The 24,493-nt window shown below is 46.4% G+C and overlaps 1 protein-coding gene across 2 annotated transcripts in view; it reads right to left on the reverse strand.

Annotated features, from left to right (window-relative positions):
- Positions 1-24,493, reverse strand: part of CLHC1 (clathrin heavy chain linker domain containing 1) — a 660,301-nt gene that overhangs the window by 404,859 nt on the left and 230,949 nt on the right. For both annotated transcript variants that reach the window (XM_069608240.1, XM_069608241.1), the window contains 2 exons: positions 6,661-6,848; positions 6,293-6,438 (listed from right to left, as the gene is read on the reverse strand). In XM_069608240.1, the coding sequence (XP_069464341.1) occupies positions 6,293-6,438; positions 6,661-6,848 (334 nt within the window). The remainder of the gene's footprint in view (positions 1-6,292; positions 6,439-6,660; positions 6,849-24,493) is intronic.

Genomic DNA, 24,493 nt, shown 5'->3' on the forward strand with positions numbered 1-24,493 from the left:
TCCCATATTTCTCGTTTCGCCCTTCCTCAAAAGATAGAGTCTGACCAAGGTAATCATTTCACCAGTGAGGTAATGACTGAAGTGTAGAAAATTCTAAGAGTGAAGAGAAAACTTCATATTGCCTATGACTCAGCATCTAGCGGGGGGTTGGAGTGTTACAATAAGACCACAGTAGGAATTTGAAAGCAGCTCGTAGTTGATTCTGGGCCCAGTGTATGGTTACAATAGTCCTGCCGGCTCTAACGTCTGCACCCACTTCTGCAACCAGAAGGTCAGCTTTTGAACTCATGACTAGTAAGAAAATGGTCTTGTCTCAACATCTGTTATGCGGAGCACAGGAACAGACTTTGATCAACGCCTCCATCATTCATGAATACATGGAGAACCTGTGAAAGCACCTCCAAAATGCTAACAAGGCCTACTATGATCTGCAGACATCTAAAAAGGAATACCAAGTAGGTGATAGTTTATTTTTATAATTTTCAAAGGAATCAGGCAAGGAAAGAAAGTCCCTTACTGGTTGGAAGGGATCAGATGAGATCATGGATAGGATCTCTCCCGTTGCCTACAAAATCATGATCTAAAAAGGGGAACAGGCTGAGGAACATTGGGTCCACATGACCCAGATAAAAGCCTGTCACATGAATACAACAATGTAGATTACGTATTTCCCGTCATCCACTTTGCAACAATTCAAAAGGACAAGGATGAGAATAAAACAAGAACAATATTTCATCTATTACAGGGAATTTATTTCCGCGAGGAATACACAAGCCACAGAATTAAGGTCTCAAACAACGGATTCCGATATGTCCTCATAATCCCGAATAGTCCCTGAGGGAAAAGTTGTTTCTGCAGTTCAAATGTGACTTCTATTCAATGAATAGAGTTGCATATGCTTCACTGCAACCAAACGGATCTGAAATGTAGGGCAAAACCGAAACCTCATTTAAAGTTTAATTTCTGCTTTGCTATGCATGTTGGAAAGGGGGAAGTCTGGAAACTGCTGAAATGGGGAATGAGAAACACTCTATATATTTATAATATAAAGCACACCTGGCGGGTTTATGCGGTTCAGTTTGGGTCAATCGAGAGGTTTATATCTCTAATCGCCATGCTTGACCTACACTAATGGATTCAGGTCTTCAGCTTCAAAGCCCTTGTTATAATGTGTCATTGGCCCAATTATATTTAAAAAAAACTCCATTTACCCAGGCTGAGAGAACGGTCACTGAACTGTCCATTATAAACAGACATCTGCTCTCAACAGATAAAGAGAGGTTAATGGAATGTATGTCCGGCAAACAAAAATGCCTGCTCTGGATACAAATACATAGCACACAAAAGGGAATATTTTGGAAAGTACTGCCACAGCCACCTGGTTGAAACTGTCTGCAACCCCACACTGGAAAACCTGATTAATTTATATGAGGGAAATCTCACAAAAAATGTGTAATCACTAAATTGACTGCTGCATTGTAATCGAAGCTATGATTGACACGAAATGTTGACAGTTTGTAGATGGGAGTAATATCTATTAGAATATACAATAAGAAATATATGGTGCCATATTCTGAACTGAAAAGTGGCAACACATGTGTGTGGCAAAAATGATCCGAATGCAACCATTCAAGGTTTCTATATGTAGGTCTGTCTTGTAGAAGCTGAAAGGGATTGGTAAATCTTGCATATTTTACTCAAAGGTTATGTAAAAAAAACAAAATCAGCATCTCTTCAACAGGAGCGGTTTTTCCCTGACACCCTTGCTGATCATGTGGCTGGAAAACAGGTGGAAATAGAAAAGATATACATTTCAATGCACAAAGGAGATAGAGAGGATTAATAAAGGGGATTAATTAATAAGGAAGGTGTATGGAAAGATTAACATTGAGGAACCAACTGGAGATGGAGTGCTGATACCATTGGATGGTCTAACCATGTAGCTAGGAGACCAGACCACACAAGTTAGACCAGTCTGTGCTTGGAGGTTGACTTCCAAATAGAGGGTTTGCTGGAGGAAGGATTTCAGGCTGATTGTGTACCCTGATGGCTCTCCAAAATCAGAGGTTACATCTTAAAAAGGTAAATTATAAAACTGAATACATTTTGTTAGTGGCTTAAGCTGCTGTTGGGCTATAGTGTTGTTGCAAAATACTATTGGGGTGATATCATGCATTTAATGCAGCCAGGGTTGCCATAGTCCTAGATTAGGTGTTCGTGCAACAGAAATAAATAAGGGGAATTAGTGCTACTCATTGACAATTGTGCAAACTGCAAACCCCTGCAGTCCTTTGTTCTTAATTGCACAGGTAGACTTGTGCAAGGTGGACTGACGGGGGTTCTTAAACATTGTACATGTTACCATAATAGTATATCTTCAGCCCAAAAATACATGCAGGTTGAAACCAATACACAGATGCATTAAAATTGTGCAGACATACACAGATTGAAAACAGGGCACACACAAGTGCACATACATACATGTGCATATTGCAAGCAACACCCATGTTTAGTGAAAGTCGCTCATGCATGGTTAGTGAAAACTGTCCCCACATATTTTGAGAACACAGTATGCATGGGTTCAGGATAGAATCAGACCCCTAACAGCATTCGCTCCAATTCAAACCTGGGCGAGGCAATGCATGCTGGCCATTGCCTACATGTATAGGGCCTATGCAGCCTATGCATTCACAACCTCACACATGTATATGGGAGCGAAATTGAATATGTAGAGATAAAGGTTATTGATTTAAGGTTTTTCTCCAACACCATAATTCCCTTGATCCTTGAGAAAATCGAGTGAAACACATTTGCTTCTGTCAGGATTCCACGTCATTCACTGGTAAGCTCGTCCTAGCAAATTACCAATCCCCGAATACTCTCCTCCGGATTAACTGCCTAATATCCGGCTCTATTCCTCTATCATGTGGCACTAGGCAGGGGTGTCCTCTCTCCCCTCTCCTCTTCGCCCTGGTAATGGAACCCCTAGCTCGCCATATCCGCCTCAACCCCAGAATTAATGGCCTCCAAGTAGGCCCCTCCCAACATAAGACTGCGCTATACGCCGACGATGTGATGCGGACCATAACGGACACCGCCCAGTCACTGAGGGGCGCCCTAACTGAAATCCATAGATTCGGCAGAGTCCCGGGATTTTCTATCAATTTTGCGAAATCAACAGCCTTGGCGATAGGCCTAGAACGGGGAGAGTCCTTTAGTGCCCATTGCTCGATCCCACTAAGCGAAAAGTCAATCCCTTACCTCGGAGTCCAGATCCCCGCCTGCCCCGAGGACACCTACCGGATAAACTTCCCGCCGCTATTCAAGATCTTGGAGAAAGACCTAGATTGCTGGCTCTCACAGGAGATTTTGCTAATAGGTCGCATCGCGGCCTGCAAAATGAACCTCCTACCACGATTCCTTTACACCTGCTCCGCCCTCCCCACCATAATCCCCCGACCTCCGCTTCAGCGTCTTCAGAGGAAGATATTCAGCTTCATTTGGAAAGGGAAAAAGTCACGTATCCCACAGAAAACTATGCTGTGTGCCCCAAACCTGGGAGGCCTCGGGGTCCCTGGCCTCCAAAGGTATCAGATGGCGGTGCAAATAGCTCATAATCGAGCCTGGACCATCGCATCAGGACGCCCCAAGTGGACGGACATGGAACAGTCCTGACTACCTCTCCCCCTCCGCTTTCTGTTACACCTGCCAGCCTCCCTACGGCGGACTTTGCCATCCATCCTAGCATCAACTAAACTGACTCTAAAAGCATGGGACTGGGCCCGCAAATCCAGAGGCATTCCGAGAGACCTAAGCCCATCCGCCCCAGTGTTCCACAATCCGGCCTTCTCACCCGGGACCGCCCCTTCGAAACTTTAAAAACTGGATCGCCGGGGGCCTCAACTCCTTAAATCAGCTGTTCGAAGGGACTCTGCTGCTGACCTTCGCCCAATGTAAAAGCAACTTTGGCCTCTCAGAGACCGATAGGTTCTCTTATGTCCAAATCCGACATTGGTGCTCACACCCCCAGACCCGCATGGCGGCCACTCGGGAACTAGATTCCCTCGAATTAACAGCTGCAGATCCTCCGAGCCGAGGGCGAATCTCAACACTATACAAACTATTCCAGACGAACTTGCTTGAAGCTAAAGCAACTTATATGTAACAGTGGGAAACAGAGTTAGGACACCCGATACAAGACCAGTCCTGGGCAGACATTTGGTCACAAACTCATTCATCCTCCTGCGTGACCAACCGAGAATGTGCACATAAACACCTTCTAAGGTGGTACTACCCACCACTTCGGCTGCACCACTTCAATCAGTCCCTGGACCTACACATGTGGTGAACATGCCCGATAGTGGTGAACTTTTGGTCCCAGTGTATAGCCACCATTGCAGACATCACCCAGACCACACTGCCACTGGAGCCAGAACCAATACTACTGGGGGTCCCGATTCCAGGCATATATCCGAGATCTGGTAAGCAGGCGGCCCTCATGCCACAGCTGCTCCGAGCCGCTAAAATCACAGTGGCCCGAACTTGGAAACCCCCGGAGGGCCCCCTAATGATTCTGTGGTGGTTAAAACTCTGGGACATCTACATAGCGGAAAAGATCATGGCGGCAAACAGGGGCCACCTTCACTGCTTCACAAACATTTGGTCGCCCATGATGCTGTGGAGTGCTGGCAGGGTGGTGGTGATGCTGATCAGGTCTTCTGTGAGTAATCTAAAGTCTTTTTGTAGGTTTGATTAGGTATGGTTGGTTAGGGTGACATGTTGGATGGTGAAAGGAACAAACAGCAAGATGTTCTGATGAGTCGAGAGATATAGGTGTGTCAGATTTGAGGGTTGGTAAGACTTCAATAACAAAGTCCAGGATGTTGCCTTTGTTGTGGGTTGGGTCGGGTTGTGTGCTGAGTAAGTCCAGTAGGTTGAGTAGTGCCCCAATCATGGTCTTGGTGGTAGTGTTTCTTGGGAGGTTAAAGTTCCAGAAGAAGATTATGTTGGCGTGTGTGAGAGACATGGTGGTGACCAGGTTGATGAATTAATTATGTAGGATGTGTTAGGCTTAGGGGAACTGTATATGAGGTTGAAGGCTCAGTGGGAGATAGGCAAAAGTGAAAGGCGAGTGCTTCAAAAGGAGATGATGATGGCTACTTCCAGCCTGATACAGGGCCAAGAAGACTTGTGGATGACGGGGAATCCTCCACTGATCCTGAGGTCTGCCTCTAAATTGAATGATGCAGCCATTCGGCATGAGGACATCCTGGATCTGGGCAGAGGTGCTCGTCAGGCTGGCGGGGGTGGCCTGGGAGCAGAAACAATACCCTCTTGTAGCACAAGTCATCAAAGAATGGAATCGCTGAAGCAGGCTAAGGGAGTGAGTTTTTAGGAAAGTCAAATAGTTCAAAAATGACAGGAATATAGCTTCAGCTGGATCACAACAGCAGATCCGCAAACAAGTTACGACTGTGTCCTCCTTTCTCTTCCTAAACTGTATCCCCCGACCTGTAACCCCCTGTCTGTATCCCTGTACTCTATGTTTAAGTGTACCCTTTATAGCCGCTCCTCTTAACTGTATCTATATTATACCAATTTTTTACTGTTACTGTCACCTTGTTGTACAGAGTAGGTTGGCGCTATATGAAAACGAGCACATACACACATAAAAGGCATGCCTGGGAGAGGCTGGGAGCAGGAATAGGCAGTAACGGGAAAGTGAGCCAGGACACTGCTCCCAAAACTGAGAAGAGACTGGAGCCCTAATATTTAATGTAAGCCAGAGAGCAGTTCACTAGGGTTAATGCCACACTCGGATGAGGTCATATCAGTAGACGTGGAACCGACCTAGAGAGAGGACCCAGACCACATCGCACTCAAGGAGTGAAGAGGAGCCCAGTAGGGGACAATGAACCAAGAAATGTCACCGATCCAATGGGGGTCCCCGTGTGCCACAGCCTGCTCGTCCATCGAAAAGAAGGCTAGGGTTAACTTTTGCAGCTATAAGCTACGGATCCAATGATATCCGATTTGCCCACATTTAAGAAAAAACACCATCACTGGTTAATATGGCAGAAAACATAGAAAGTATAACTAAGTATTGCAACCACTGAATACCACAATTATTACCAGCTACATGTCAACCAAATATTCTGCGTCTCAACACCGCTTTCCTTCTTCTCTCCTCTCTCCTCTCTGCAGCATGGTTTAGGTCATAGTGTCACACTAACAAGCCACCATATAAACAAAAACCACAAACATATAGAATGCGAGTGATTTAAAAAATTACCTGGCATACGAATGGTGGGGTTGATCTGTACAGATGAAATATTTGATTCCGGTTCAGTCGAACATGTTGTCGTACACTTCTTTGCAGCCTTCTTGTCCTCAATTAGATTGAAATATTTTGCAGAATCCGCTTCAATAATTTCAATTCTAAAAAAAGGATTACAAAACAAGTAACCCAATCTGGTTTTATAAACACGTGCTAATGGACGTCCTCGTCCTCGTAGACAGCATGTCTTTCCATATTCCAATAATAGGTGGCCCAAAACGCACATACAAACAATCCACTATGTAATGGTATGTCACTGTTATGATCTACAACACAAAATGCATCATCTTGGATTGCCTTCATGGAATCATGCCAATTCTTACTTATCTTGTAGCTGGGTCGCTCTTCTCTTGTAGTAAATGAGTCTATTAGAGTCAATTGTCACGGATTTGAGTTTTTCATTCAGGTAAAAGGCATCCTTCTGGCCCAGAGTAATTGAATCAATTAAAGTATCATATTCCTGTTTGACTGCAGAAAGAATGTTTTTGTATGATGTTAAATACTCTATTACCTACAAAATATAAATTATGAAAAGATTACCTACAAAATATAAATTATGAAAATTAGTATATCTGCATAGACAAAGACAATCTTCAACTTTCATCACAGCATAGATATACAAATGGCTATGTTTAATGATGTTGTTACACTTCCACTCTGCGGATAGTGACTTCCGATTGTTTAAAGTGGGAATAGGGGCAGGGGCGTTGCTAGGGGGGGGCTAAGGGGGCTATAGCCCCTGATCTTTTGGTTGTAGCCCCGGATAGAATCTCAGGAGCTACAGCCAAAAGACTAGCTAGCCCCCAGTCCCAACAGTTATGACAACAGCTTAGCCCCGAGTCCTTTCCAGACCTAGCAACTCCCCTGAATAGGGGCATAAAGCAGAGGACATGTGCAGCAGTCTAGAGTAGGAGCTTTGATCTGGAAAAAATGGCCTGTGCGGAGTCTTAAAGCCATCTTGAAATTCCGATAGTTCCATTCAGGGCTGATGGGAGGTGGAAAGGAGATCAAAAGAGAGAAGGTATGTGTGTAACATTCATACAACGATACTCCTTACAAAGAAATGCTCCTTTTTCAGGTTTTAAAAATTGTAACGTTAAAATCATAACGAAAAAAGTGTCCCTTTCTAACGTGCCTATTTCAGTAGAAACGAAAACATAAATAATTCCTTAACAGAGCAAATTTACCGAATTTACCAAATTGAGGTTACCTTACCTAAAAGTAAGCTTTCATGTTTTTATTTTAATGTTTTGCTAAAGCGCTGGAACAAAGCTAGTACAGTAATAGGACTATGACTGCGAGCAAAACAAACTGCTTAGATAAATAAATGAATTAATGAAATGAAGCGAAATAAATGAATGTGACAGGTTGCCTCTGTTCACAAGAGCGGGGGGGGGGGGGGGAGGTGCAGGAAGACTTATAATGGAAAGGAAGGCACCACTCTACTTGGTCAAGAAACTCGCATCTCTGGAGGCAAGAGCGCCAAAAGAAACCACAACATCACCAGGCTGGAAACAAAGACCTGCAAGAGGGAAAACACAGGAAACAGACCTTTTCCTGCTATACACCTGTCTCTGGAACATGGTTCCAGGGCAGAGGAACTGCCCCTCTCAATCCTACACTTCAGGAAGGACCTGAAGACCCTACTCTTCAAATTACATCTCTCCATTCACATATTACTCGGCTCAAACCCTTACTCCTGCCCTCGACTTTTTTTCAGTGTTCTAGGACAGGAACTCAAAAATCAACACCTGTTGGAGTGCACGAGTTTGCATTCTGAAGATTCCGGTCTTTAGACTGAAGAAGGAAAAAAAGAACAGGCATGTTTTTTCAGGCCCATGCTACGCATGAGCCTTGGTGTGGCCGGGGTCCTTCCGTTGACATATGGTCTTGTGAAGCAGCAGCTTGGTTGCTGCAAGGCAGACACATTTCGTATGAAAATACAGCATGGACAGATGACGTCATGAAGTAGTGCCATCTGAAGCAACAGCACAATCAGAAACACTTCCCTTGTGGAGGCTTGCCCAGAATGCAGGTGCAGCCTTAGTGCAGGAGTGTTGTAATGATGCAGGGAACGTATATGGCCCAGATGGCTTTCTTACATTTAATTAAGTCCAAGCTGGGTTGATTCTTGTTGGCTATTAGGTGGTGCTGAAAGCGCTGCCTAAAAGCCAAAACTGTTGCCATGGGAAGTGAAGATAGGCGAGAAATGGGATTTGAGGAGGGTGACAGCCTGATGGTGCAGTTTGACTTTTTACCCACACATTGACTGCGAATGGTCATGGTAGTTTGTAGGTCTATTCACACCCACTATCCACCACAGCTAGCTCTATGGTTTTAAGGGGTTGCGAAGTTTATTTCTGAAGCAGTCCCATTAACGGTAAGGTCTTAATTGATGTAAATAGCACCTGGTATAACACAAATGTGTTAACTAAGTGTGCCTTCATTTTCTTCTTTTATAAGCAATGAGTGTCCTTGCATCTATTGCTTGCACTGAATTCCTGCTCAAAACAATTTTTGACAAGCCCAACAGTGTTGGCCCGTGTTTAAGCATTAGATGGATCTTTTCCAGGCAGTGCCATCATACGACCATAAACTAACACCATTTGCCAGCTGTTGACCACCTTATGGCCAGGGAGAAAACCATTATGGCAGTGCCAGGAAAATGCCTATCCCACCCCTGCACAGTAGCCAGAACGCTTGGCTTTGCCAATGCTTGTTATAGCTCTGAAAGTCTGTTGGACAGGGATTTCAGCAGGACTCCAGCCTCTCGCCCGTTTGAAGCGCTACTGTCTATAGGGCGGGCAGAATGGAAGTGTGTTATCTTTTAGCTCCAATGTATGGTGACACCAAAAGACCATTAAGTGCAGGGAGAAGTTGATGACAGACATAGGTAATGAGTTCAATGATCCGGAATGGGATACAAATATAGTTGTTTGTGAAGAAAGTCTTGCAGTAGCCGTTTTAGGCAACCACAGCATAATATATTCTATAAAGCCTCTATCACGCCACGATTGAAGCATAAGCGGATGACACTTCCCTTAGAATGTGCCCCAAATCGTGGTTGCCTCCCTTTTCTACTGAATTTGGTTCTGTGCAATTGTCATCAGATTTTGGATAGAAGTGTTGGCTCCTTGGAAAAGTGCACTGGGAGAAAAGCTGACAAGTGTATCTTATGTAGCAAATTGGCAAAAAGGCTGATAGCAAAGCACTGGATGTCACTACTGCCTCCTCTGAACAGGAGAGTATTCGAGAAAACCGATGTAACATCTAACGGGGCCTTGGAATGGACTATGCGCATGAACTCTCTCCGCCAGACAGTTAAACCCTGGATGTAACCCTTCCACTGCAAATAAGGACTATGCGCATGAACTCTCTCATCTTTCCACCAGGGAGTTATACCCTGGATGTGACCCCACACTGCAAATAAGGACTATGAGCATGAACGCTCTCATCTTTCCACCAGGGAGTTATACCCTGGATGTGACCCCGCACTGCAAATAAGGACTATGAGCATGAACGCTCTCGTCTTTCCACCAGGGAGTTATACCCTGGATGTGACCCCGCACTGCAAATAAGGACTATGAGCATGAACTCTCTCATCTTTCCACCAGGGAGTTATACCCTGGATGTGACCCCACACTGCAAATAAGGACTATGAGCATGAACGCTCTCATCTTTCCACCAGGGAGTTATACCCTGGATGTGACCCCGCACTGCAAATAAGGACTATGAGCATGAACGCTCTCGTCTTTCCACCGGACAATTATACCCTGGATGTGACCCCGCACTGCAAATAAGGACTATGAGCATGAACGCTCTCATTGTTCCACCAGGGAGTTATACCCTGGATGTAACCCCGCACTGCAAATAAGGATTATGAGCATGAACGCTCTCGTCTTTCCACCAGGGAGTTATACCCTGGATGTAACCCCCCACTACAAATAAGGACTATGAGCATGAACGCTCTCGTCTTTCCACCAGGGAGTTATACCCTGGATGTGACCCCGCACTGCAAATAAGGACTACGTGCATTAACTCATCTTTCCACCAGAAAGTTAAACCCTGGATATAATGGATGTAATCCCCCCCTGCCCCATACTGCAAATAAGGACGTACATGATCGGATGGGTGATGTCTCTGTTAGCCACAGAATTCCAGCACACCCTTAGTGCTATTGCTTCATTCGAAACATCAGTCATACGTGTAAGAGTTCCCCAATACAGGCTTCGCACTCAATGAAATGCAGCGCTGTTTTTCTTAAAGGAAGTTCGCATCCCAATTTGCAAGTATGTGGATCATAAGAATTGTGACAAAGAAGTACAAAACTTGTTATGATCCTATGTAAACATAGATATCAGATGATGGTCTGCTGTGCTATCTATTAACAAGATTATGTATGCATGGATATCTGAAAAAATCCCTAGAAAAAGACATGCTCACACAAAAAACTGCAGCTATTTGCAACTACTCCATTTACTCAAAGCTGTACAAGAGTGTCACGTTTCCTCTCCAATCCTGGCATATAAGCACCATTCTCATGCATAAAGACAATGCCCAGTCTCTTGGGGCAGGAGACTGCTCACAATGTAGGCGTTCACATTTACCAAAGTCATCCCCTTCTGGGACCATCACATATATAATTGAGTGTGCATTGTTAGGACAACAGATGCACAACATTCATTTCAAGGGTTGGTTCGCTGATGACAACCCTTACTATCTCTATACCCACAACTCTGGGATAGGACATTATTTATAAAAGAAAAGCACCATCATGTCCCCCTGCCGTCCATCCCCCTGTATCTTCTACTAGAGAAGTGTGGGAGCAGCCATATTGCCCCCCAAATCCCACACTGAGGAATGTTAGGAGGAAAAATGCCCTTTATCCTAAAGTTCCTTACGTCCCTGTCATGCAGGTAAGGGTACTGATAGAAAAAGAGATAGATCATTCTGTACCATGTGGCGGGTGAAGGTACTGGGCTGATTACAGCAAAATATGATTAAGTGAAGGATACTGTTGCAGCCACAGACTATAGGCAAATTATTTTCAGCTATAGGGGTAAAGTAACGGTAACCAGTGAACAGAGGCAAACAGCATGCCATAACGCTAAAGAAAGTCAGGTCTCAAATGATACACTGTTAGTTCATACATTACTCCAAATGTCATTCCCAAATTTGATGAACAATATACCCCTAAATGCACTGTAATGATGCAAACCTCTTAACTGGGCGAGATGAGAAGCTATTTATGCAGAGTGGATCACTCGTTTCACAATGGATATTTGTAATGAGGTAGGTTTCAGTAGACTGGCTCATCCAAAGCAGCGGCTATTCAACATGTGGTTAATAATACTGGGTCTAGTTATGCCTGCTGAATGCTGTGAAAAAAACACCTCTGGGGCAGTGCAGGCCTGAGACGAAAGCAAGCGGTGAAAAAAGCATCAATCGCAGATGCGAAAAGGGAAAAGGGACATACATATGAAGTGATGTTTAGCTTCTGCATTGCTGGAATATTGTGTGTGGTGGCCATTAGCTGCCTACCATTAGTACTCGTTTGTTGTTTGTTATTGCAGTTAAATAAAAAGGGTACAAAACGAAGGAGGTGGGGCACAGGTGCACTTAAGGTGTCAGGTACTCCGGGGCTCTTTGTTTCCCCCACACCCAATTTAATAAAATGAGACAGAAGGGTAATTAACCATATGAAATACCAGGCTCGGCTCCAGCAGGGGGGGCAAGGGGGTAGGCCCTCCCCAAGCCACCCCCTGCACCCTAGAAAGGAGGCCTCGACAGTGGTGTTAACCACTACTGAGACCCCAGGGGAACTAGGGTGGTTACAGGCAGGAGGGATTTAATGATTAGCATTCTGAGGGGCTGCACTGCTGGAGGCCCAGCCAGGATTTGTTTGCTTGCCTTGGACAATGATTTATCTTTGCCCAATAATTTGAGAAGTTGATTAGAACCAAGGGCCATCTTATCTAATTTGAAATATAGAAGAACCCTTTTAATTGAACAACATGAAAGGAGTGATTGTAAACCATGCTCCCATCGCAAGGCCTCTACAGGGACCCCACTGGCCATATTAATCATTGAACAGAGCAGTTTAGCCTCCAATTTGTCAAGTCAAGCAACTTCCACCGCTGACGGGGTTTCCAGGGACGTAGAGAATAGCTGGACATATGCTAGTTTTATAGATTTGGATGCATCCTTCTATATTACTGCCATCCCTGTGCTCAACATAGGTTTATATGGCTACCCATCTCCTCCAAATGTTTGTGCTGATGTGATCCTCATATTGAAAGGCAGATGGTGTGGACCATATAGGGAAGCCCAAATAAAGAACTTCTTTAACAGTGACCAAAGCTGTCCTGTCCAGATGCCACTGTGATTTTCCTAACTTAGTATGAGAATCCTTCAGACACATAGTTCTTGTTTTGTTTTTGTTCATAACCATAATATTTTCTTTGGCATATTGGTTTAAGGTGTTTAGTGTGCGCTGAAGACCAATCTGCGTTTGGTCGAAAATTATAATATCATCTGCGTATGACATGCTAATAATTTTGACTCCATTTATGGTTGGAGGAAAGTTTCTAATCGCCTTAAAAGCTTGTTCCATATCAGCCGTGTAAAGATTGTAGAGGATAGGGCCCAGCGCACAGCCCTATTTAAGACCCTGATGAGTAGAAGTGCATTTTGAAAGAGACCCTTCTTGGTTACGGCAAACTGCAACCGTTGTATTTGTGTAGAGTGTTTGGATGTAATAGAGCAGGGCAGGATCAATACCCCAGTCTTTTAGTTTTCCCCAAAGTCTGCTTCTGGAAACCAAGTCGAAAGCATTCGAAAAATCAACGTAGCAGCAATAGAGCTTATTCTTCCCTTTGGGCCATAATGCCCTTAGGTACTGTAGTGTCGCTATGTTGGTGGTTGAATTGTGCTTTTTCCTAAATCCTGTTTGGAATATGCTCAATATGTTCTTAGTTTCCATCCAGGCATTTAGTTGTTCCAATAAAATATTATCAAATAGTTTCTGGCTTGAGCCCATCATCGCCAGAAGGCGATAGTTCGTTGGTATAAGTCTACCACCCTTCTTTAGAATGGGGACCAAAATAGACTGGCGCCAGCTCTCAGGTATTTGGCTGCTCTCGAGTATTTTCATAAAGTGTAGTGCCAATATCCTAGCCCAAAGAGTTGGGTCTGCCTTAAATACCAGATTGGGGATACCATCCGGCCCCAGGGCGCGGGAAGCTTTAGATCTTATTATTAACCTTTCTAAGTTTTCTGCCGTGATCTCATCATTCAATTTAGCTCTTGATAGGAGATTCACCTTAAACCAAACCTTAGACACCCCCGGATCTGTTGCTGGCATTACACATTCAGTTAGAGAATACAGATCTTGTACGTATTTAGTCCATATTTCCTGTGAGATTGGGTTTAAATCAATCTGAGAAAAAGAATTTCTAAAGCTATTAAAATTAACCCAGAATTTAACCTTATTATCCAATCTCAACCATACGAACAAGTTCATCCAATTCACAGTTCTAATGGATGCTTTGTGTATTTTGTTCCAATTTCTGTATTTTGTGGCCAAATTTGTCCCCATCTTCTTTTTGGAGTCGGGAGATATCTACATATTTCTTTTAACAGCAGCCTTGTTTCTACGATACTGTCCCTTTCTTCCTTCCCAATAACGTTGCATCAAAGGGCTTATGATGGCAATCATGAGGATTAGGAGTCTGAACTTTATTGTGGTTAGCGTGTGATGACATCATCAACCTAATCATTTGGTATAGATTCCATGAAGCGGTTATAAGCAAAGTGGCCAAATTCCCAACATTTTTAGTCGATACGTTGTTCACCCATTTGATGTCACTTTGAGCCCAATGTAATCTGTTACCAGCTGAACTGGTTGTTACTTTGGCACATTTATGATGCATCTCAAATTCAACTTTAGGAGTTGTTGACCAGCATAGTGCTCCATGGTCACTAACCCTGTTATGGGTTACCACTATTGGACTACACTGCAATCGCATTTCCCGGTCTACTATGACAATCAATTAATGATGTTACAATGCCATTTGTCCACGTATATAGTAGATCAGTGTCCTTACTTGGCAGCATCCCAAGAGGTTCCAAGTTGAAAAATTCAAACAATGACTGCCAAGAATAATTCAGCCCCAGGTTGTTACTATCAGATAAGTGTAAAAGTCGTCTATTAAAGTCACCAGCCAGCACAACATGGCCTGTAGATGATATTTCCGACCATTGGAGTATCGCCTCTGTTATTAGTCACTGTATTGATTTGGTCAAGAAGCCGCCCGGTTGAGCGTAGGTGATTAATGTTTCAGCTAGGGGGAGAGATGAGGTCTGCAATATGCCCATTTTCGATTTTCCTTGGTGAGTGGCAAGAGTTTTAAGTGCGACCTAGCTCCTATGCCGAGGCCACCACTTGCCCTACCCTTCTTAGGCCGTGTGGCGTTGTTAAATAAAATTTGATGGAAGCTCTTATTGCAAAATGTTTCCTGCAGCAAAAATATATCCGCCATTTTCAAGAGTGACTGACCTTTAGGGTGCTGCAAGAATGAACGGTGTGCTCTTGAGTTCCAAGACACCCATTTCAGCTTTGGAGTAACATTCCCAGTTGGCCCCATTATGTGTGCACGTTGGCATCCAGAGAAAAGAGGACGCTATTTTGGCCCTTGTCTGAGAGCTGTGATCTTGCAATGCTCTTAGTGCTTCTCTCTCCTTGGGCTGTATAAAAGTTCCAGTGATTTTCGTAGCATTTCCCTCAAAATCTGGCTTATGGCCTGATGTTTTCTGGCATGCTATTAATGTGTATCCTACCTTCAAAAGATTGTCCACATGCGTTTTCAGCAGGGCAATCATTAAAGGTGATGCAAAGTCCACCAATGCCCAATTTTTGCTGCTGTTCCTTCGTGGCAGTTCGATTTTCAATATGTCTCTGGACTGAATGAGCTCCAGATATGGCAGCTGCTTAAAAATAGACACTAATACTGATCTGTTTAGGAACGGGCTGTAAGGCATTGGATTGGTCTCCTCCAGAATGACCCAAGTGGGGGGATAATTGGCGGTGTAATGTTTATTTCTGCTGGCTGCGGGCTCTTCTGTGGATCATTATTGAACTTTAGAGGGACTTTGCTGACCCCCACAGATTTTATTGCCACTGGTAAAGTAATTAAAACTTTATTCTCCACTCAATATCCTTTTTTAGGGCCTGGTTGTTGGTTTGTCATCTTATTAGTTGGGTCTTTGACTTTCGTCCACGGCAATTGTGTTTGGCTGCCAGGCCCTTCGGCATCACCTTTTTGGGGTCCCGTGCCCTTGCACTGCTTTGGCATCTTTTGGTTTGCAGGTGACTGCAATATAGGCAGTGTGTGTATTTTCTGAGGTGATCACTTATTTTGCCCCACAGCCAAGAAAGCAGAAATGGCCAGGGAGATGGAGGGCCATTTACACCTCTACGTAAGGTAGCCCACTTTCTCAAGCAGGCAGCCTACAACTATCTAGCAAGATCCTGTGTTGCATTGTTCGTCTTACTTGCATTTCAAACCGCTCCTTTGCAAGGTAGCTATTTTTCCAAACCTATCAAGTTGATTTCTGTAATTTAAAGTAATTTTATTTTGTGTGAGAATAGAACTGTTGTTCCCATCATGCTTAATATGATGGTTAACTATATCAAAACCATAAACGGCAGGTTATGATGGCTGGTCCCAGACTTCTGCAGTAGGTGCATAAACGGCTGAAGAGCCAGACAAATTACATTTACTGGAACACAAACCACTACAAGCATTTTTAGGCCTTGTGGTCCAGCAATTTGGGCACGGCTGTTCACATCGGTGGCAGGGAGGCCAGGGCTGATTTGCAAACAACAGTATGGGGCCTGACCATAGCAATGCCAGTGTTTATGATCAATTCAGAGACTTACATCCATCAGACTGAGGGCCCTTACAAATTACATTCAAAGTATATATTCTGCTGCATGAACTACTTGAGTATAAGTGAAACAATAAGGTTGGTAGTAAGAAATAAGTAATTCTGGAGGGGCGAGTGTAGTAAAATCAAAAAGTGACTTGGTGTAAGGCTTTGAATTAGGCTATTAGGTGCAAGCCACAATGATTGCATTGGACCACAGATAGGATGGAGAAAGGATGTTAGGAGGGACACACATTCTATGGACGCGTTTGGTTGTTTACTCATCCATTGCCATGTTAATCCTTATGGTATACCCACCAACTACATGCCCCTCTGTGCTGAAACATACCCTCTTGGGTACTCTTTGAGCTAGCTCTGTCACAAAGTAACATCAAACTTTGTGCTGTATTGGGCCAGTTTGTGGTATATCTAGGCTTTCTTTTGAGTGTTTAATGCCTTAATTGCCTCTGTAAATGTGCTCCTGTTGTAATAAAAATAAATCTTAACAATGTGTGTTTTCAGGCAGTAGATTTAAAAGCAATATGGGTGCCCTCACATCTGCACCTTGCAGTGGTATCCTAAAACAAGCATTCGCAAAGCCAATCGTTTTGACTAGTGTATATCTACTACACAGGCATTTGCCAGCCAATGGCCTCATATGCCTAGGTACTCACACCATTTCCCAGATGTTACCTCCTTATTGTCAGGTGGTACCATTATAGCAGTGCCTATCCCGTGTGTACTCAAAAGCCCAAATTGTTGGCATTCCCAACGCTTGCTGGTTTCAGTTTGTCCCCCTAAGTGAAAGTATATATGCCCAGATGTGGGTGCCTTGTTTGCTATGCCTAGGGAATCAAACTGAACCTCACTGAGTTGGTCCAACAAGAACTTACATGAATATATCAAGACTAGGATGGCAAGTATGGACCAGCTTCAGATCATCTTCTCATGCATAATTACCAGTGGGGTTCTGACCTACACAGTATGCATCTTTGTCTGTGTGTAAGCATAGCTAGCCTGGCCAGATCAGTACTGACTTATTGACTTGATAACATCATACATTTGGAGTAACCATTAACAGTGTTTGTATGCAACCAGAATATATCATATGTATTGTGGGTCTTGTTTGAAAAGTATGATATAACTGTTGGGTGTTTAGGCAGTGGCAGAAAAGGAAGTTATTTACTGTGTGATCCCCCCAGTGACAGGGGGGCGGCGAGGAGCAGGACTGTAGGATTGTTCCCAAAATCCCAATACACATTTGCCTCTCAGAAGGTGGATCATGAAACCTTGAAAATGACACAACAAAAGATCATTTCTTGGAGTGCGGGGGGGGGGGGAGTGGGGAAATGGGGTGCTGTTCAGAAGCCTGCAAAATGGCTGCTCTTCTCTGAGCTCCATTACACCCACGTCTGAAAACGGAGCCGTAGACCTGAAAGCGGGACACGCGGCAGGTGCAGTGCAGCCTGTAGGGTGCCTTGAGAGCTAGGGTGAAACCTGTCCGACATGGGGACCGATCGACCCACCATAGCGGCGGATACAGTGGTCGGACTGGAGGCTGCCTGTGCGCTTCCCCCCTGACGGGAAAGGCGGCAAGGAGCGCAACGGTGAGGAGACCAGTCCCCCATCAAACCCACTACAGGGCGGGACAAAGACTTGCTGAGGGGGGCGAACAACGGGGACTACTGAGCTTGCTGCGGCCCATAAACTGGAAAACAACGCTTATATCTGCCTTGAAAGATAGCAGCCGTCGAGCCCCGTGCTGGGGTTAAGACTTGCTCCACCTGGGCAGACTTGCGGTTCCCGCCAGACAGCGTGCACTGGCTGCTGTGAGAAGGGAGCTGCGCTGAGGGAATGGGAGCCAGAACCCCCATTCCATCGGGCTGCCGTGCCCGAGTACCTGAGTGCTGAAATCCCCGAACTAGCAGGTGACGCCACCTGGGATAACAAGAACTGCATCAATTCGAAACAGTGGCAGCCCGCTGGCTGCAACAATGAGGAGTTGGATAAGCTTCTGGGCAGAATCACCATTGCTCGGAGCGGGGTCCTGCATGACACCCGGGCCACGCTGTTGCCCAAGGAACACCGAGAGTACCAAGGGCCAAAAAAAAAAAAAAAGCTGAAGCTGTGGACCAAGCCAGCACAGACCCTACACCCTGCAGAGAGCAGCAAACGGAGACCGGGGCACACCCCACAGACACCAAGGGTGATTACCATGGTGAGTCTGGCACGGGGAATCAGCTGGGCTAGAAGACCTGCACCTTCATTTTAGCGGACTCGCCTGGGGGAAGAGGGGCCATCTTGTGGATTTCATGAAGGGAGTATAAAGACTGGCCATTACCCACCCCCCCCAAATCCCACACAGAACCCAGGGAGGGGCACTGAGGCAGGATAAAGGGGAGGATATAACATAACACCACCTGAGGTGGATAGGACTCTGCATACCCCCCGCCCCGGGTCCGCCGTCCCCGGAAATATCGACTTAAAGGGGGCCTGGACACTGGGAGCTGGGCACCAGATAAGGGACCACCGTACCAGACACCTCCCCGATACCGGTCCAGCGTCTCAGGGATTGGAGGCAGCAGGGCCTGCCCAAGTGAGCAACTGGGACCAGGACTGGGAGAAAAGGAGGTCCCCCATTGCGACCATGACGAAGGGGAGTGGGGCACACAAAAAGCAAGGCAATATTGAACCCTTCACAAGGCAGGTTGCCAAATCGGCTGCGGACACCAACAAGGCCTCAGGCAATAGGGCGGACACAGTGGCCCTGGACATGCCTGAACTATGCCAGATAATGGACAGCATGCAGATGGGCTTTGCATCTATGAATGGCAAGCTTGACGAATTGACACCAAGGTCGCAGCCCTCAGCGTCAAAATAGAGCGAGAAAGTGCCAGAGTGACGGAGGCAGAGACCTGAATTGGGACGGTGGAAGACGACATTGTGGAATTGAAAACTCAAGTAACCTCCATGTCCAAAGATCTTAAGCGTGTTCTGCAGAAATGCGATGACCTGGAATCCCGCTCCAGACGGATTAACATCTGCATAGTCGGCCTACCAGAGGGGTTTGGCAGAGGCCCCTTGGAGGTTGCAAAGGAACTTCTGGGGGATCCACCCTTCTCAACATCATTTGTGGTGGAGCGCACCCACAAATCACCTGCGGTTAGACCAAAACCTGGGGCTCCGCCTCGGCCAGTGCTGATCCGACTGCTGAGCTATCGTGACCGAGACGTCATCCTTCGATTGGCCATGGAAAGGCGCCCCTGCGATATGACTAGGCTGTCATTCATATCTACCTGGACTTCTCCACAGCAGTCCAGCAGGAACATAAAACATTTTCAGGTGTTAAGAAACTATTGAGGGACAGATCAGTGCAATACGCAATGATGTTCCCGGCCCGGCTGAGATTCCAACATCAGGGGAAGATCCTATTCTTTACAATGCCCTCGGAGGCTGTTGCTTACATCAAAGCAAATATACGTTCCCCCAACCCCTCATAGCAGTAACGAGAACGATGAATCAGCCGGCAAAAATACCCAGCCAGGGACACCAAACATCTTTAAGGGTCTATGGTGAAATATTTCAACATGATATCCTGTCAGGTGATGGTGGGTGTTAGCAACATGAGTGTAAGAGAGTTTAAGTAACAGCTCCCCAATGCAGTTCTGCATTGTTCAATTGATATGTCGTTATGTGGTTCGCCCAGTTTCCAGGCAGACTAATGTTGTTTGGAAAGGGGGGGTGGGCACAATTGCCCTGAATGGGGGGGGGATGAGGGTGGGATGGGTCGGGATCTGTTGGGGGTTAAAAAAATATCAAAGGTTTTTTGGCAGACGAAATTAGGCAAGAAATTGATGCTTGCTAGGACCAGGAATTCGGGACAGTGGACGCTATGGTTGGGTCAGGCACCACAAAGCAATTCCATGAGGGGGATTAACTTGATGAGCTGGAATGTCAGGGGCCTAGTAAACCATATGAAGGCCCGCCAAGTGATGTCCTACGCCAAAAGACATAGGATCAATGCCCTCTTCCTTCAAGAGACACATACTACTGCGGCCACCAACCGCCAGATTGCACCCTCGTGGGGTCCCAACAGATTTTTCACAATAAACTCGACTCAATCCAGAGGGGTTATGAGATTGATACATAAAATGGTCAGATTTGTTCTTAAAAGGACCCATATTGACCAGGAGGGCAGGTATGTAATGGTGCACAGGGTACTGGAAGGAGTGGAGTGGTTGCTGGTTAATACATACGGGCCGAATGTGGTCTCGCATGACTTCTGCGAGGCTATTGCGGACGCTATCCGCGCACACCCACTGATCCCGGTGCTATGGCCGGGGGATATGAATTGCATAGTAGACCGAAGTCTAGACCATACAGGGACAATCCCTAAACCACTAAGAGTAGCCGCAGTCTCATTGAGCAGATGGGGGAAGCTCAACCTAGGGGACATTTAGAGGGTACTGCACCCACACGACCACCAATTCACATTCTATTCATCCGTCCACAACATGGCCTCCTGTACAGACCTGATACTAATCCCAAAAAAAAGAAAAGGGTGGGAAGAGTCTCCAGCTGTACCATCCTGCCTCGCACGCTCTCGGATCACTCTCCTGTAGTCATATCAATCTCAATGGGAGGGGGGCCTAACATGGCCTCACGGAAGCCCTCCAAGACATGGCATTTAAAGCAGACATTGAGGAAGACATACACACTTACTTCCATCACAACACACCCGGGGAAACATCATTTGGTAAGCCATGGCAATCGTTTAAGGCCTACATTAGGGGGATGGCAATAGCTAAAGAATTTGGGGTCCTAAACACGATCAGGCGGGAATTGACCAACTGTGAGCTCCAACTCAAAGCACTTGAAACACCTACACAACCAACCCAGACCCTACAATCATGGCCGACATACACTCGGTACTAGAACAGTTTAAGACCTTCGCACATAGGGAGGTTTAACCAGGTTACTCACCGTAGTGACCACCTTACTCCTAGTCCATAGTCCCCTTTCCTCCATACTTATGGGACATCTCTCCGTCCTGTGGGACAGGACCGGAGCACTTTGTAAAAAGCATCCAAAATTTTGCTAAAATGTGTCCTTCCTCTCTTTCTTGCGCGTGGCCATGCACGCAGCCGTAACCCCGCCTACCTTGGATCCGCCCCGCGCATCGCCCATCAGGCCATTTCTATCGCCAGGTCCAAGACCTATTAGCAATAACAGAGGAACCTTATAAGAGGGGACGGCGGGCGGGCGTATGGAGGAAAGGGGACTATGGACTAGGAGTAAGGTGGTCACTATGGTGAGTAACCTGGTTATACTTCTATGTCCCGTCCACTTTCCTCCATACTGATGGGAGATTCCCAAGCACTCCTTACAGGAGCTACAAGTGGATGGAAATACCCCTTACTCAAACAGGTTCTTCAGCACAGCCTGACCAAACTGAGCATCAGCTCTTGAGCTCATGTCAAGACAATAATGCTTACAAAAAGCAGATGGGGAGGCCCAAGTAGCTGCCCTAGCGATGGACTCCCAGGGGACATATTTCTGAAAAGCAACCGCGGCTGCCTTGCCCCGCACCAGGTGTGCATGAATACCTTTAGGAGGTTTCAGCCCTTGGACGGTGAAAGACTCTGTAATGCAGGCGGCGATCCACCGAGAAATAGTCGCCTTAGATGCCTGCTTACCCTGAGGGTTACCAAAAGTCACAAACAGTTGAGAAGAACTCCTAAGCTCGGAAGTTCTGTCCAGATAGAACTTAAGAGCCCTTCTGACATCGAGACATTGCAGAACCCTTTCTGCCTCTGAGGTAGGGTTCGGAAAAAAGACCGGCAGGGAGATGGAATTCAGATACCACCTTCGGCAGGAAAGCAGGATTTGTCCGTAGGACTACCTTATCCTTGTGAAAGACCAAAAAGGGATGTTCCACCGACAAGGCCTGGAGCTCACTCACCCGCCTTGCTGACGTAACGGCAACCAAAAAGGACACTTTCCAGGACAGGTACTTGAGGTCCACCGTGGCCATTGGCTCGAAAGGCTTATGACAACGCTGTCAGGACTACATTTAGATCCCACGACGGGTGCGGACTATGAATTGGAGGATAGAGGCGTGTCAAACCTGCAAAATGCCTCTTAACCACTGGGTTACTCAGAGTAAGAGCATTGGTCCGTAGAAAGGTAAGCGGAAACCGCTGAAAGGTAAGCTCTGCATGACAGACCATGAACACCCGACTCTGCTAAGAAGGATACAAAGGACAAAACCGTGTCAACTGTAGCCCCCTTGGGTCCAACTGCCTGTTTAAACACCAATGACAGAACCTGAGCCATTTGCTTCTGTACTGGGACCTAGTTGAGGGTTTTCTGGCTGCCTGGATAATACGCACGTTATCCGCAGACAAGTTAAGATGTTCTAAAGACTTGAACTCAGGCACCATGCCGCCAAGCTGAGCGATTGTGGGGAGAGGTGCCACATCTGCTGTTCCCCCTGATGAAGAAGATTGGGTGTCACTGGTAACCTGATCGGCGGATACACCGACAGGTGTTGAAGTTCTGAGAACCAAAACCCGGCCGGCCACCACGGGGCTATGAGTAGAAGGGAACAGTTCACCAAGTTCTCCAGCTTCCAAATTGCTCGGTGTACTAGAGGCAGAGGCGGGAAGGCATAAGCTCTCATGTTGTGCCATGGAATCTCGAGAGCATCCCCCAGAGAGGAGGCTCCCAGCCCCCCTCTAGAGGCATACTGAGGAAGCTTCTTGTTTACCGCCGTAGCAAAGAGGTCCACCTCCGGTGTGCCCCAACGCAAGAAAATCCATGAGAGGACCTCCGTCTTCAACTCCCACTCGTAGCTGACCACTGTCCGCCGGCTGAGGGCATCCGCTGTGACATTCAGCTGGCCCGGGATGTGCACTGCAAGCAGCCAAACACCATGAAGCACAACCCATTCCCAAATCTGGATGGGCAGGTCCACGAGAGGGGGAGAATTGGTTCCCCCTTGCTTGTTGATGGAATACATCGACACCACATTGTCCGTGCGTATGCGGACCACCTTGTTGGCTATGATCGGTCTGAACACCCTGAGCGCTAGGAAGATCGTCAGAAGCTCTAAATGATTTATGTGGAGGAGCTTAACCTGAGGCGACCAGAGATCCGAGACCTGAAGAGGATCTAACGTCGCACCCCACCCCAGGAGGGAGGAGTCCGTCGTGATTGCCACTTTTTTTGGCAATCACAACGAAACTTGTGACTGACTTTTTTTAATATAATGGTTTTGTAGGGCCTGGGTCCTGGAACCCCGCACCCACCGACAGGTTGCTGAGAGATGACCACCATTCCAGGTCCACTCTCATGGAAGCCAGAATCATCAGCTTGGAATCCGGGTCCACAGCCTGACACCAAGGACTCCGAAGAGCCATCTGATTCCGCCTCATCTTGAGACGAGCAAGAGGAAGAGCCAAAACGCACAGGCCATGAGGCCCAGAAGCCTCTGGAACCACCAGGCCGACATGCTCTCCGATTGCGCAAACATCTGACACTAGCTAACACATCCGCCATTCTGTCCCCGGTCAGCTACACTCTGCAGTCGATCGTGTTCCAGCGAAAATCCAGGAAAATCCAGTCCTGCGAGACCGTCATAGAAGATGTCCACCAGTTCACCGACAGCACAAGATGGAACAGGAACTGAAGGAGAGACTGAAGATTGCCCGCTGCTTTCAACGGGCAAGGACTGCGTAAGAGCCAGTCGTCCAAGTACAGATACACATGGATACCCTGCAGACGAAGATAGGCCGCAATCACCGACATCATCTTCGTGAAAACACGCAGCGCAGAGCTGAGGCCGAAAGGAAGCACTCGAAACTGGAAGTGCTCCTCTCCCAAAGAAAAACAGACATATCTCCTGTGTGGATTCCAAATCAGAATATGCATGTAAACATCCTGAAGATCCACCACGCTGAGCCAATCGCCCATCTACAAGGAGGACCATATCTGGCTGGACGTGATCATCTTGAATTTCTCTTGGGGTAGGAAAAGATTGAGCTGGGAAAGGTCTAGGATGGTGCGCGGGCCAGCCTGGTTGGGTTTGGGCACCGTAAACAGCCGGGAGTAGAAGCCCTCCCCTCACGCCCCAAGGGGAACGGGTTCTACAGCTCTGAGGTCCAGAAGTTTCTGAACCTCGGCTTTGCGGGAGGGCGAGCCAGACAGCTGAAAAGGAGGGTGGAATGG

Source organism: Ambystoma mexicanum, chromosome 4q (genome assembly GCF_040938575.1).
Source record: "Ambystoma mexicanum isolate Mex_15411 chromosome 4q, UKY_AmexF1_1, whole genome shotgun sequence".
In the NCBI taxonomy this organism is placed as follows: Eukaryota; Metazoa; Chordata; class Amphibia; order Caudata; family Ambystomatidae; genus Ambystoma; species Ambystoma mexicanum.